Genomic DNA, 15,985 nt, shown 5'->3' with positions numbered 1-15,985 from the left:
GAGGAGGTACACAGTCCCACAGTATTCTCTCGATCCCTTAAACTTAGGTAAAGGCAATTGTGACGAAACCCCTCCTCTCTTCACCCAGGCTACAGTCCCTCAAGATGGGGGCGGGGTACCTTTGCTTCAGCCGAGGCAGGTTGTTCCCACCCACTTCAGCCTTCCACCGTTTACCACCTTTATCATACTATTTTTTTTCCTAGAGTATAACCGTGTGTAAGAGTTGTGCCCTTTTTAAACTTTGACCTAGGTTAAGTATAAGTAACGTGACTCAAGTACAGACTCAATGTCCTTAAAAGATTTCTTGACTATGACGTTCTTTTTCTTAGTTACTTTATACACTAACCTCTTAACCTAAGCTAAACTAAGGCCTAAAGCCACTAACTACTACTCCCTATCACCAGGAGATGTTTAAATAAGAAAGCAAATCCTTCCCTCAGATTCATCTCGGCTCTCAGTTTCTCTGTTTCAATTGCCAAGTACTGAGATGAGTGGGAACAACCTGCCCACCCCTCCATCTTAAGGGACAGTAGGCCGGGCAAAGAGAGGAGTTTCATCACAGCAAGCATTATGTTAGGACTAGTGCCGACATTACAGTACAGACTGCAAAAAGTTGTTCAAAGTAGTTTATCTTTTAAAAAATGATATATTTACAAAATACATTTTTGTGGGCTCACAGCTCAAAACATTCATCATACATTTGTTGTAGGAAGGATGTTATCACTTCTCGGTCTTTTGGCTAAGATCAAATGTAGATTAAGTGTATAGTAGTAGAAAGGCAGGCAGTTAATAATCCTAATAAATCCACATCAAGATAATGTTAATGTGCTGACATAACAATCCTTTATTTCATAGTACTATTAATGGTGCTTAATAGAAAAATACAACCACAAAAAAAATCACCCTTTGAGAACTGGAACCTGTTAGAACAGCTGGAGAAACCTGATAACACTCCTTCTGTTAAGGATATTGCTATAGACAAAGCTCATTCCTTACAATTCCTGATATATAGCACATCTTCAATATGTGTAGACTAAGCCAAAGGCCAATGCTTCCCCCAAAAAACTTCTTATTGACTCAGTGCTGTTTCACATTAATAAGAACTAAGATAGATTATACTTAGTTGTAACAGACAGATGTGCCATTAATATGCCAAGCCATTTGTGCTACTATTACTGCTGCCATCACACACATACATGGTCGTGCAAGCTCATAAGCCAAAGTGAAATGTGAACTTCCGCTTGTCCAGTTCAGCATTTACACAGAGCTTTGTAATACTGCAAACTGTCAAAATGCAAACTGATTGCAGCCAAATAGCCCTCAAGCCAAGACTATCATTGGTTAAGTAACAGCCTACCTTCTTAAAAATCACAGAGTTATAGCAAAGACAGAAGTGAAGGCTGCTTACCTGTTTTCATTTCAGGAGTTAGAGTCAACATATACCACACTAACATTCCCCAACCTGGGCTCCTCTTGATGCTTTGGGCAACAACTCCCAGCATTCCTGACCACTGGCCATGTTGGCTGGGGCTGATGGGAGGTGAAGTCCAAAGCACCTGAAAGACAGCAGGCTGGGGAAGGCTGTACTACACTTTAGGCATAACCACATATAACTGGCAACCAACTTATTTTATAGTAGCTATGGGTGCTTTGTTCAAATTTAAACAAGTTTTGTTATTCGTTCGGCTATCTTGGATAAAAGCCAACAACTTAATACTTTGAGAACCCCAGTTGAAAAGTGGGACTGAATTTAAGTAATGACTCTATGAACTAGTCCATATGTATTTGAATAACATTATAAGGCACAACTAAATACAACTGTTTAGAAATTTCATTCTTTCATTTTAACAGTTAACTAACTTTCTGCAATTAATAAACTATGACAGTTTTCATAGATTTACGCTTTACATATTCAAATGTTATTGGACCAGATAACTGACAGAGTTTTCCTTTCTTTTATCAAGCCTGGTTCTTTGTCTACACTGATGTTTTAAATACTATTCAGAATGTCAGTTAAGGGAGCAATCCTATGGCCAATAGCCAGAGGCTAGACAGCCATAGGATATCTGGTTTTCTGGGAACCGACTTTCCCCCACTTCCGTGCTGCCTTGCAGGCAGCGTGGAAAAGCCCTGTGCTCTGCACTCGCAAGAGGAGCACAGAGCGGTGAAAATAGGGTGTTCCCAGGGCAGGGAGGGCAGAAATGCCTGTATGACACATCCAATGTGTCGTACGGCAGCCTCCTCCCCTGCTCAGCCCTCCCATGGCTACACAGCTGCAATCGTCTGTCTAGCCAAAAATGCAGGGCAGGAGAAGCATGGAGGGAACCATCCCCTCTGTGCTTCTCCTGCCCTGCAACGGATAGGTGGTCGCCTCTGAGTTCGGAGGCAGCCGCCTATCTGCACAGGATTGTGCCCTAATAAACCTAACAGCATGGGTTGCAGTCCTCATAAAACTATGCACAGAGAAGTTCCATTGATTACAATAAAAATTAAATACCTGTAATCTACTATAGGATTTCAGAAGTGACCACACAAGATAAAATTTAGGAACCAAGCCTGAAACTGTACAACCCCAGTTACTTAAGTGAAATCAGTCTAGATTTTACAGCAAAGCAGCAGCTCATCTGCACAAAGCAAGTTCACTGAATAGTAATAGCAGCCTTTGTTAAGCAACGCAATGTCTACAGGTGTCACGCAGCTTAACTATTGCTCTTCCTTCTCTACATCCTACTGATAAACACAAATACAAAAGGCAGTTGTCAGACTTGTCAAGACTGCTGTAAGTCCTACTTCAAATAAAATTTGACAGACAGGTCCTATTTTTGACAGGGAGTCAGCCTTTCTTCCCCTACTGATGTAGTTGCAACCTTTTAAAATAATATAGCTAATATATTCCACAGTTTCTACTCTAATCCCTTGTTTAAGATGCCTCCTAGAAATATACTGAACACAAAGAGGTTTCCTTAAAGAGCACATTTTGTGTACAAGACTGCAATCCTAATGAACCTCCTTGAAATCCCTGTGAAATCAATGGGATTTATATCCAAGAGTTAGACCCCACATCTTGCTAGCAGACGTCCACTAGTACGACAGGGCTTTCTCCCTCTCTCCTCTTCTGTCCTCCACACCACCCAAATATCTGCTCCAGGAGGGTTTCCCAGCCCTCCAGAGCAGATTTTAATGGCGTGTGGGTGGCTCCCCTACCTGGTTCTGCTAACAGAACTGCCTCCATCAGCAGAAAGACAGTGTTGATTCAACCCCAAGTAATAAGTTTAAATTTAGGAAATCAGCCTTATGTTCGTCCAAAGATCTAAATAATTACAAAGAAATAAATATTTTACTGAGAAAAGAAGCCTCAACTTACTATGTCCTCTGCTACAAAAGCAGATAGTATGGAAGGGTGCATAACTACTACTTGAGCAAAGGGCTGGATGTGCCCGATCTCATCTGATCTCGTAAGCTAAGCAGGGTCAGCCCTGGTTAGTACTTGGATGGAGAACTGCCTGGGAATCAGGCTTCCTGCACTGAGCAGGGGGTTGGACTCAATGGTCTTGTAGGCCCCTTCCAACCCTATGATTCCCAAGGTATTACTTGATGATCTCACTGAAAGCAGCTATATGTACAAACAAGTTGTCTCAAGTTAAACATAAATATCAGTTACCTTTTGTCTTACTATTATATAGGTCCTGTTTATATAATAGTCCAACCACGTTGCAATTATAACAGATGGAATTGTTGCAGGGGAGGAGTTAGCCTAAAATTAAGTATTTATCTGAATTAAGTATTTATTCTATTCCAGAGGTGGGGAATGCACGGACCTCCAGGTGTTGTTGGACTCCAACTCCCATCAGCCCCAGCCAGCATGTCCAATGGTCAGTGATGATGGAAGTTGACAATCCAACAACATCTGGAGGGCCACACATTCCCAACCCCTAATCTACTGTATTATACCTGCTCCTTTGGCCATAGGGTTCACTAGATGAAGAGAAACATCATAATACTGGGAACACCGGAGACAGAGGTCTTTTTGCTGAATACAAGCATAGCCCACTGAAATGTTCTGCAATACTCCCATCAACTGTCATGAAAGTCATCACTACACCCTGGAGTGTCTGTAACAAGCATAGAGCCCTAGCCTCCAGCGCGCGCGCGCGCGCACACACACACACACACACTGTTTAGTCAGTTCCTGTACTTTAGCCAAGCAGGACTGAGTCATTTTTGCAAATGACTCCAGCTACTTCTCCCCCCACACACACCCCATGCCTGCAGGGAGAAACACTTGGAACAGAAACAAAAATCCCATTCCTCTTTCTCCAAGAGTAGGCATGAGGTCTCTGCTATCCCAAAAGCTATTTTCCTATACAGGCAGCATGTTCATTGTACCCTTCACGGTCTCATATTTAGAACTGGAAAAAATCTCATACCTATCTTTCTTCCTTAATAAGCTTTCTAATGGAAAGGAAATATTCTTTGTAAACACACATCTTTAAAAAGAAAAGCTTCTGTTCATATTTGTGTAGCTAATAAAGTTAATCATTCCTACTAAACCACTACCTCCCCAAGATACAGTCTTTCCCTAAGTATGTCTGTCATTTCTAAACATCTCTACTGAATGCTTGCAAGCAGAAAGTCAACATTAGTTTCCCATTAACAGAACCCAAGTTCACTGGGGAACCAAAGACAAAGGATCAAAGACAACACTGAAAAGTTACTGACATGGACTAACATCTCAGTACAAGCAGATTTAAATCGAACTATTTCTAAATCATTCAATGAAACTTCCAAGATGAATGTGTTTAGTATCAAAGTGAAAGCTGCAGCCCTAAGAAAACTCAGAAGCATGTACTTCTGGGACTTCACCCCCGAATAAATATATTCAGGAATGATGCGAGAGTTACCCCCCCCGCAAAAAAAACAACAAGCATCTGTTTTACAGCCCATACGTTCTTCTCTCCTTACCACCCCAGAATCCGTATTTGCACCCTCTGTGGCACACTTCTTTACTTCCCACCAGTCCCCTTAGTAACTGGGGGGGGACACCTTTCAACAGGTCCAGCTGAATACAACTGCCATCACCCTTCCCCCTTTACTCATCTAAACACACGCCCTAAAGGGAAAAAAAGAGTGTTCATTATTACTGCGTCGTCCATCCAATCAAATATCCCAGCCACAGATCCCTCACTGTCGAGTTTCCTGGGGGAGGGGGGAGAATACAGAGTGGGAATGATGGTTTTAAACGCGCGCGCACCCTTTCTCAAGCGATCCAGACAGAAAAATCTCCAATCCCATCCATACTGAGAAACTGTACTGGTTACATCCTCTCCCCGCCCAACTCTTCCAAAGCAAAAGTCGGAGCAGGCTCTCCTCTTCCCAGCCCCCAACCAAGGCGTCCAGCGGTTCCCTCCTCTTCTCCCAGTGACTTAAAACGCGGGAGCTGAACTCTTCACACCACCCCGAAACAACATCCCCTAAAGCAGACAATTCTCTCCTCCCCCACCCCCAGACCTCCCTTTCCCGCATGCCTCCCCCGCAACCCACCCCATCATCTGAACTCACCAACAAACTTTCCACATTGATCGGAGACCGGGGGTCCCGGATCATGGACTCCAGGTTCCTTTGCCGCCCCGTGAGGAACCCTTCCCCGGACTCTGGCGGCGGGCAAGCAGACATTTTCACCGCCTGCTGCTGCTGATGGTTCATCCTCCCGCTCCCGGCGGGTCTCCCACCTTCCGCTTCTTTTTCTCCTCCCTTCGCGGGCGCCAAGGCAAGCCCTGCGATGGCTGTCTGGCAGGGCACCGGCGGCAGCAAGCGAGGGCAGGCTTCCGTCGCCAGCGCCGTCGGGCGGCACCCGCTTCGGGGCCTATTGAGTTTTGGCTGGAGGGGGGCAGAGCACCCGCCGGCCGGGGAGAGGGGGCTTGCTCAGTCCCGGCCTGGCCCGGCCAGGCCCGCCTCGGGAGGAACAGAGAGAGGGGCGCGAGCGGCCGCCCTCCGCCTCCTTTCCCGATCGGGGCGGGCACTGCTGCCGCCGCCGCTGCTCCGCCCGCCCGCTTGGCGCCCCCCCTTCCCAGGCATGAACAGCCCAGAGACGGGGGACGTGGGCGGCTGCGGGGAGGGGGGGCAGATTCCCGCGGGAAGCTCCTGCCGCCTTCCTCACTCCTCTCCTCCTCCTCCTCTCCACCGACTAGGCGGGAAAACAAGTCACGGCCGGGCCCCCCACGCCGCCTCGGCCATTTTGCACCACCAGGTCAATGCCCGACGGGGAGAAGACAAGAGAGGGAAGGAAGCCAGCGGCGGAGGAGCCCGGCGGGCTTTCCTCCCTCCTCCTCTTCCTCTCTCTTGCAGGGAGGAGGAGGAGGAGGAGGAGGAGGGGGCGGGCTAGGCCCGCCTCCCTGGGTTCTGGCTCTGGGGTGTTCGTCACTCAAGAGGGCAGCCCCACACCGGCCGCTGCAAATTGCTGCCCTTTCAGTTGTGCTGGTGACTGGAGCTCCCCCTGCCCCCTTCTCCCGCCTTAGAGAACTGTTCCTGCCGCCGCGGCCTCCTCGTTACCCACAAGCCTTCGCTTCTTGTCCGAGCCCCGCTAATAGGCAGGCGGGCAGCAAGAGAGAGACGAGGAAACGGGCAGGAGAAGGGGTCTCTCGCTCGCATAGTTATGTAGTCAGTCACCGGGGCTAACTATAACCCCCTTAGCTCAGGGAGGACTGATATTTGCGCCGCAAGGTTGCCGCTGACATACGCGCGCGCCGTGCCCCGGTCAAACCCCCAAAGCGGATTGCTGACGGAGCTGCGCGCATGGCGAGGCAAAAGTCACCCTCTGTACATGCGCGTGCATATCTATATTTTCAAGCTGCTCTCAGGCCATCCGAAATAACAGTGACTCCCTGGTCTGCCTCGCAGTCAGTTACGCTGCGCTTCCACTCGACTGCTGGGAGAGAGGGGAGGCAAAAACGCCGCGATAGCAAGCGACGTAGGGCGATCAGCCTCAGAGGCGGTCTCTCCGGTGATGCTTGCATGATGGCACGCAGACCATATAAAGCGTTGAGGGCGAGACTTTGCAAAACTCCCTTTTGCTTCGCTTGAGTCAGCCGCACCACTTTTTCTCGCCGACGGAAACACGAGCGCGCGCGTTTTGTTTTTGGCGCATTCGCCAGCACAAGGAGATCGTTTTATGAGTGCTTCATGTACAAGCCACCTATACTGGAGCAGCCCCACAAAATACATGTAAACTTCTCAGGGCCAGCCCTACCATTTGGTAAAGTGAGGCAACACCTCAGGTAGTTGATTTTGGGAGTCGTGAAAAGGCAGCAAAATGGTGGTAGTGGTGTATTTCCTCCTGGCAAGAGGGATTTCCTGCCTCAGGTGCCAAAATAACTTGGTCAGCCTTGGGGTGTTGCCAAATGGAGGGCTCCCAGCACTACCAGTTAGAAGGCATTTGCAACTATTCTGTTTTTCCCCCTCCGTAATGGATTTTGGATGAACTTGAGCACACTCCAGGAGAGAGCGGAGGACGGGAAGGCCTGGCGTGCTATGGTCCATGGGGTCACAAAGAGTCGGACATGACTGAACGACTGAATAACAACAATGGATTTTGGACACAATCCCATGCATGTTTAGACAGAAAAGCCCTACAACTCCCAGCATTCCCCACCCAGCCATGCTGGGACCTTTTTCTGTCTGAACATGCATGGGATTGTGCCCTTTGTTTAGTAAGAAAAAAAGACAAAATAAGTGGTGAGAAAACAAAAGGGTTACAAGTGAAATATGTCATATGGACTCTGTAAAATTATGTGAATGAAGCAGGATGGTGGTGCCATTAAAGCCTTGTCTGGAAGCAGCCAGTGGTACTATGCAGCTTGACTTGGAGGGATAGGGAGCACCATTTTCTCTTTCCCCTCAGCTAGCAAAACGTCTTGAGCATGCCCTGATTTAAAAAAGTCCTACAACTCCCAGCATGCCCCATCCAGTCATAGGACTTTTTTCTATCTAAACCTGCATACGATTGTGCCCTTAAGTAGCTTGAGGATTGCACTCTACCATGCTATTTACAGGATTAGCTACAACAGGTTACATCTCTACATTGGTCAGATTAGCATTTTATAAAACCTATTATTACTGCTTTTAAATTATCAAGTCCTAGAATTAAGAATATCCATTATTGATATGGTGTTGTGGATTGTTTTTCTTCCTTGGGTCTTCTGTATTGGATATGATGCCGCACCAAGAGAAGCATGACTGATCTGATATATACAGGCAACACTTAATTTTGAAGAATGAGCTAAAGCTGAAACAAGCTCGCCTGGAAGCATCTTTTCCTGAGTCGGGTGAAAGACTATGATAGATCAATCACAAGGATTCTCAGGACAACTAACTGTACCCTAAATAAAACACTAACAAAATCCACTTCCACAGCACACATCCATTAAAAGGCTCCCATCCTGTATATGTTCGAACTGCTCATGACATTGTTTTAAGTCCGTCACTGGAAAAATTCTAGCCCTTTGGTCAGAGAATGGCTGATAAAGACTCTGAACGCTGCAGAAATGGACAGACTAAGTGATATAGTTCATCAAAGAACTGGTTCTGCCCTCCCAATAAATTTTGTTATAATATTTCTTATTGGAATGGGAAATAGCATCCTATAAGGATGGAAAGACATGTATTTGTTCACATTTCTTTTGCATTAAATTTGTATTAATAAATTCATTGGAGGGTCTTTTGGGGAGTAGCATCCCAGTTCCAAGCTCCTACACTATATACCGTTTGTCACCAACTGAAGACTTATCTGTTTTTATTTGATTGTTGTGACCCACCCTGAGAGCATATGTGATTAGGGGCAGGATATACGTTTTATAAGAAAATTAATTGAAGCAGTTCCTTAGCGATTATACCAGTTCTCAGTGTAACGCTGGAAAATGCACTCAGAGGCACTTTTATTCTTCTGTGTATCTTCCAAAGTTCACCTTTGGTTTAGGAAAGAACATTCTGGTCAGCCTTGGCAAAATTCAGCTTTGCATAAAGGTTGCTAAAGAGAGGTGTTGCTAATACCTAAATCTCCTATAGGTTGCAGAGAAGAGCAGTTAATAATGGCTACCTCCTGGGTCCAACCCCAAAATATGGAGAAGTGCCATTGCTGTTTAAACAAATTGGGATTGCTGCCCAAATGGCAGAGGCCTCAGAGATCAGAAGTTTCCAGGTATCCAGTGTCCTGCCAGGCTGTTGTTGGCAGGACAGAAGGAGTGACAGGGACTATTTTCGCTTCTCTGTCCTCCTTACCTGCATTTCTCACTAGACAGGCCTCTCATCCCGTCTGAATTGGGCTGCCAAGGACTAAATTTGCCTGAGTGGATCCACAGCCTCTCCGTTCCCTGTCCGCTGGTGCACCCCAACATGCCAAGTTCTTCCCCTCCCAGGGTTACAACACTGACCTCAGGAGAAGCAGCCAACATGGAGCTTTCTGTGGAGGCGGAGAGGGGAGGGGTGAGTGGGGGAGGAGAATCTCTGTTTGGATTTCCTCCTCTGAGGTTGTAGCATTGTCTCTGGCCTTGGAGAGGATAACCTCCAGCATCCTAAGGCTCCTCAGATGCCATCCAAAGGCCATAGGATAGCACTCTATGTGTATTCTTTCACAGTATTATTTACTCTTAATTTATACTATAGTGGATTCAATAGATGGTTCTGTCTCTAGTGACCATTATAGTATCTAAAGTTGTTTTATGTGCATATAAGCAGAAATGTTTACATTTGGATCCTGTGTAGACTTCCCAGGTAAGATCCAATGAAATGAGTAAGACTTACAGCAACGTAATTGTGTTTAGGATCAGGCTATTGTGGCATGCTATTTTATAGAGAAAAAGGTTGGCCATAATCTGAAAGGAGGCTTAATGGAAATGGTACTTTAAGTTCTTACCCAACACATCTGTTTCATCTGCCTTTAAGCCTTATCTTTGCTTGACTTGACAGAACAAGTTTTACTATTACAAGTACTGCAGAACTAAACCTGCAGTGGTGGAGTAAGAAGAATTCCCAATCAAGAATTGCCAATAGCATTACCCCTTGAATTCCAGTTCCATCATCCTTCTGTTTATCTCGGAAAGAGAGATGTCTGACTGCCCAGAGCCAAGACAGACCTGAATAGGGTTTTAAATCTTCAGGAATCTGTGCTTATTTAAATTAATAGCGATCCTACATAATATAAGAAGAGCCATTCTGGATCAGACCAAAGGCCTATCTAGTCTAGCATTCTGTTCCCACAGTGGCCAACCAGATGCCCATGACATGAGTGCACTCTCCCACTTGCATTCCCCAGCAATTCAGAGGCATACTGTCTCTTGTACTTGAGGTAATATATAACCATCATGACCAGTAGTCACTCTTATCCTCTATGAATTTATCTAATCCCCTTTTATAAAGCTATTGAAGTTGGTGGCCATCACTATATCTTGAGGTAATGCATTACATAGTTGAACGATGCGCTGTGTGAAGAAGTACTCCCTTTTCTCTCCTCTGAATTCCCCACCATTCAGCTACATTGGATGACCCCAGGTTCTAGTATTATATGAGAGAGACTTCTCTCTACCTACTTTCTCCGCACCATGCATAATTTTATACACCTTTATTATGGTGTATAAATTCTCTGCTTTTTGCTCTTTAACCAGAGGACCTCTCTCCCCCCGCCCCCATGACTGCTATGTTTACTCAGGAACTTTGGTGATGGACTTTGTCAAAAGCTTTTGAAGTCCAAGTAAACTATATCTACTGGATCACTTCTATCCACATGCTTGTTGACACTCTCAAAGAACTCCAAAAGGTTAGTGAGACAGGACCTCACTTTTCAGAAACAATGTTGCTGTTTCTTCAGTAAAACTTGTCCTTCTGTATGCTTGATAATTTTATCTTTAATAACTCTTCCCAACAATTTTTCCAGAATAAATGCTAACTGGTCTGTAATTTCTGGATCCCACTTTGATCCCCCCTTTTTAATTGACATTACATTGGCCACTTTTCAGTCCTCTGGCACAGAGGCTGATCTTAGGGACATACTAGAAGATCAGCAGTTTAACATTTGAGTAATTTAAGAACTCTTGGGTAGATACCATCTGAACCTGATGACTTGTTTTCAATTTGCCAGTATGGTCTAAAACCATCTCTTATCACCACTATTTGCCTTAGTTCTTCAGACTCCTTTCCTGAAAGTTTGTGTTCAGGCATGGGTATCTGCCCTACATCTTCAGTGGAGACTGATGCAAATAATTCATTCAGCTTCTCTGCAATCTCATCCTCCTTTAGTACTCCTTTAAGTCCCTTGTCATCCAACAGTCCAACCACCTTTCTAGCCAGCTTCCTGCTTCTGATGTATTTAAATTATTATTATATTATTATTGTTGGTCTTAAGGTTAGCTATATGCTCCCCAGAATCCTTTTTTGCATCCCTGTTTGTCTGCTTGCATTTCTTTTGTATAAGTTACTGCTCCTCATGATTCTCCTCCATTGGGCAAGATTTCCATTTTCTGAGGGAAGCCTTTTTTTCTCTAATGTTTTCCTTGACACTGCTTGTTAACCATGCTGGTGATCTCTTAGATTTTGTGGTATCTTCACTGATCTATGATACACATGCTAGTTGAGCTTTTATTATTGTGGCTTCGTGTAACAACCAAGCATTCTGAAGAGATTTGATCCCCTTGACTTTTCCTTTCAACTCCCTATTTTACCAGCCCCCTCATTTTTTTTCAAAGTTCCTCTTTTGAAGTAAAACGTGACTGTGTTAGACTTCCACTAACTTATTAATTTAATTTGGAAGCAGTTCAGTCACTGTTTCCAATTGGTTCAACAACATCCACGTCTCAAACTAGGGTAGGATTTACACCATCCCTTTTCATTTGTGAGGCATTAATGAATGCAGCACAGTATTTCCTGTGTTTATAAAGTGATCAAGTGCCACTAGGGATGTCAAAGAAATCTGCAATGGATTCAAATAAGTTTGGACTTCTGTGAATCCGACCTGCAGATTCCACAGTGGACCAGCTTTTTACTGGGGTGGGGTTGTGCAAAAGTGCACTTGTGCTAATGCGCAGTTGCACAAGTGGAATGAAATTCTTGTACATCTGTAAAGAAAATCCAATTCTGTCAATGAGCAGACAGAACAAAAGACGCTTGACAATCTGCAAACACAAGCAGAACGGATTTGACAAAATCCATACATCCGTTAAGCGCCACACAACAACGGATAGTATTGCAATTGTTGGAGAAGTACAAGGAGATTGAATGAGCTGAGTTTCATCACTTTGTAAAGTGAGTTTGCACCACATCTTACTTCATAGTTCTTGCATTTGTGTTAGAAGTGTGAGGGAAGAATGTAAGATGAGCACTGCTGCTGCCTCGGGGCTTTTATATTTTCCATTATTTAATGCACGCACACCAGCGACGGTCCACGTTACTTTAATCAGAGAGAAGACTTTTTTATACAGGGACTGCATAATGTCCACCTAATGCTCCCCTCTCAGTCAAAACAACAACACCCATCTCCAGCTCCTTCTGCAAACCAACAAAAAATGTGCATGAAATGCTACCCTTTTTTTATGTCTCAAGCAGAGTTTCCTTGTGCCTTGCTTGGAGCTCTCCTTACCTGACAGTAAACACCACTGAAGTCAATGTGATTTACCTCTGAGTCGATATACATATTATCACGTTGTCAACCTGTAGCTTTTTGAGACAAAGAAATGAAAGAAAAAGGTATAATTGAGAAGAATTGAAAATAAAGACATTCCAAGCATTATTTTCTTCAGATGAGGCAGGCAGGTGGGGTGCAAAACACGGGTATTTTTTCTTGAGTGTGGCCCTGGGCTGGGGATCATGTGTTAAAGTGCATTGTTCAAAACCAGTACTTTGGGCCAGAGTCAATGCTGTGGCATCTCAAGGGGGACATGACTCTCCTAGTCATGGAGGTGTATAATGTAGGGTGGCCTACAACAACATTACCTCCTGTGGGAGAGATGACTTCACAGTGGTGGTCGTGGGCTTCACCTGCATGTCCACATTTGAGGAGAAAGAAGATTAACATTCAGAGATGGGCTGATTTCTTCACCCTGTGGAAACTAAGTACAACCCACACGCACAGCATCTTGGGAGAGCTAGCAGGAGAGAGAATGGCCTAGACAGAAGATCTCAGAGTCATCTTCATACTGACTTTGGCCTGATTTACCATCTCAGCTTAGCTCAAAGCCTCACATTCTCAAAAGGAATCCCCAGACCACATCGGAACAGCTTGCTGCTAAGTTGGTGGCTGCTTAAAATGCCAAAGCAAGAGAGGAAAGAGGCGGTTTGGTATAAGGGAGATGCCCATACCAATAGGACAAGAGTTGTAAGCATCCCTCATCTCTCTGGAACATTGTTATGCCTGATGTGCGTGCATTTGCACTACAGCATGACAACAAAGCCTTCCCTCCTCTACCAGGAACTGTAGTTCTGCAAGGGGACTGTGCATCTTTAAGCAAAACCTGTGGCACACTCTCCCCACACCCTGGTCCTTTCCTGCGGAACCTCAAGGAGGCTTGAGTGCCACTTGCACTGCTCAGAGAGGGCTGAGAATCCAAGTGCCCTCCTATCCCCACCCCTGTTCTCGTTAAGGGGGTGGAATGCATCTGGTTACTCACCTTTCTCCTGGCTTCTCCCTCTCAGTTCCTGGGAAAGGCAATGAGAAAGAAGACTACAACGAGCACGAGGGCAGATCGAATCTCTGGCCTTTCTAATAGCTGGATCGTGGGTTGTCTTGCTAGTGGGAGACCAATTGTCTGGGTGAAGGCAGTTCACTGATGAGTCTGTGTTGGGGCAGCAGTGTATATTTAAAGCGGAAGGCTTGGACGCAATCCACTGAGTCACTTAGGATTCTGGAATATTTGGAGAATTTTCAACTTCAGAGTTCACAGGGGAGAATGTGAAAACCTTTTTTTCCCAATGAGTTTGGTTTTCCTGGTGGGCTGGGGAGTAAGTTAGCATTGCAACCAGGTGGGCAGCTTTTACAAGTCTGTCAAGCTGCCAAACACGTTAGGTGTCTGCCCCACTCTCCTGCAAACTAGTATTTACATACTATTAATACAGAGAAAATATACTATAAAATATAATTAAATCTGGGTTATTACCTCACAGAAATCCTTGCCCACATAATATGCTATAAATCCTAAAATTATCAGACTAACATATTCCTATTTAACTAAAACAAAAAACAGCTAACTCTAACATGAATATATGTTGCTTTAAATAAATAAAATAAAGGAAATTAAGTAAATAGGCAAATTCAACAAGCTGTCTATCAGTTGCTGACTGCACTCATAGCCAGTTAGAAATGTGATGACCTCATCTACCTGCCTGCATTGTTGAGCAAGCATGACCTCACAGAGGAAAGACAGGGAGGAAAGGTGATTGGCTGAGTAGATGCTGCTGCTCAGAGGGGCTCTGTGCTATCTTTATGAGCATATATCTATCTCAACATCTGCTTCTTGGGAGGGTCAGAAATTGGGAGGGAGAAAAAAATGGTGGAAATTTTTCAAACATGTGGACATCTGTATGTCACCACTCAGGTCACGTTCCAGTTTACAGAGATTCTGGCGATTCAGTGCGCCCCACTAGAATCATTGAATAGTAGGGTTGGAAGGGGCCTATAGGACCATCGAGTCCAACCCCCTGCACAATGCAGGAGTCCAAGTCCAAGCATCCCTGACAGGTGGCCGTCCAGCCTCATCTTGAATGCCTCCAGTGTGGGAGAGCCCACCATCTCCCTAGGTCATTGTTTCCATTGTCGTATTGCTCTGTCAGGAGATTTTCCTGATGTTCAGCCGGAATCTGGCTTCCTGTAACTTGAGCCCATTATTCCATGTCCTGCACTCTGGGATGATCAAGAGGAGATCCTGGCTTTCCTCTCTGTGACAACCTTTCATGTACTTGAAGAGCGCTATCATATCTCCCCTCAGTCTTCTCTTCTCAGGGCTAAACATGCCCAGTTCTTTCAGTCTCTCCTCACAGGGCTTCGTTTCCGGTCCCCTGATCATCTTTGTTGCCCTTCTCTGAACCCGCTCCAGTTTGTCTGCATCCTTCTTAAAGTGTGGTGCCCAGAACTGGACATGGTACTCAAGATGAGACCTAACCAGTGCTGAGTAGAGGGGAATTAGTACTTCATGGGATTTGGAAGCTATACTTCTATTAATGCAGCCCCAAATAGCATTTGCCCTTTTTGCAGCCACATCACATTATTGGCTCATATTCACCTTGTGATCCAAAACAATTCTAAGATCCTTCTCGCTTGTAGTATTGTTGAGCCAAGTATCCCCCATCTTGTAACTGCATTTGGTTTCTTTTTTCTAGGTGCAGAACGTGGCATTTATCCCTATTAAATGTTATTCTGTTGTTTTCTGCCCAGCGCTCCAGCCTATCAAGATCACTTTGAATTTTGTTTCTGTCTTCCAGGGTATTAGCTATCCCACCCAATTTTGTGTCATCTGCAAATGTGATCAGCATTCCCTGCACCTCCTCATCCAAGTCATTAATGAAAATGTTGAAGAGCACCAGGCCCAGGACTGAGCCCTGCGGTGCCCTGTTCGTTACCTCTCCCCAATTTGAGCAGCATTGATAAGCACTCTTTGAGTCCTATTCTGTAGCCAACTGTGGATCTACCTGATCGTTGTTTCATCTAGCCCACTTTGAGCTAGTTTGCTCATCAGGATATCATGGGGACTTTGTCGAAAGCTTTGCTGAAGTCGAGGTATATTATGTCTACAGCATTCCCACGGTCCACAAGGGAGGTGACCAGATCAAAAAATGAGATCAGATTAGTCTGGCAGGATTTGTTCTTGACAAATCCATGTTGGCTTCGAGTAATCACTGCATTGTTTTCAAGGTGTTTACAGATGGATTGCTTTATAATCTGCTCCAGAATTTTCCCAGGGATTGATGTCAGACTGTAGTTCCCAGGTTCCTCCTTTGTGCCCTTTTGGAA

At 45.0% G+C, this 15,985-nt stretch overlaps 2 protein-coding genes across 6 annotated transcripts in view; one reads left to right on the top strand and one right to left on the bottom strand.

Annotated features, from left to right (window-relative positions):
• ROCK2 (Rho associated coiled-coil containing protein kinase 2) overlaps positions 1–12,770 on the bottom strand; it is a 107,569-nt gene extending 94,799 nt beyond the window's left edge. For 4 of the 5 annotated variants that reach the window (XM_084826611.1, XM_084826612.1, XM_084826614.1 and 1 more), the window contains exon 1: positions 5,560–6,343. In XM_084826611.1, coding sequence (XP_084682737.1) covers positions 5,560–5,703 — 144 coding nt within the window. In that variant the 5' untranslated portion in view covers positions 5,704–6,343. Of the gene's footprint in view, positions 1–5,559; positions 6,344–12,622 lie in introns of those variants that run through there. The other variant, XM_084826613.1, reaches the window with a different exon arrangement.
• The window catches only part of SLC66A3 (solute carrier family 66 member 3), a 154,374-nt gene that overhangs the window by 115,611 nt on the left and 22,778 nt on the right, over positions 1–15,985 (top strand). The gene's annotated exons all lie outside the window — the stretch shown is intronic.

This window comes from Heloderma suspectum, chromosome 1 (assembly GCF_057233095.1).
Source record: "Heloderma suspectum isolate Gila_16-S chromosome 1, 16-S_ref, whole genome shotgun sequence".
NCBI classification, from domain to species: Eukaryota; Metazoa; Chordata; class Lepidosauria; order Squamata; family Helodermatidae; genus Heloderma; species Heloderma suspectum.
This window is presented reverse-complemented; position numbering and strand designations above follow the sequence as displayed.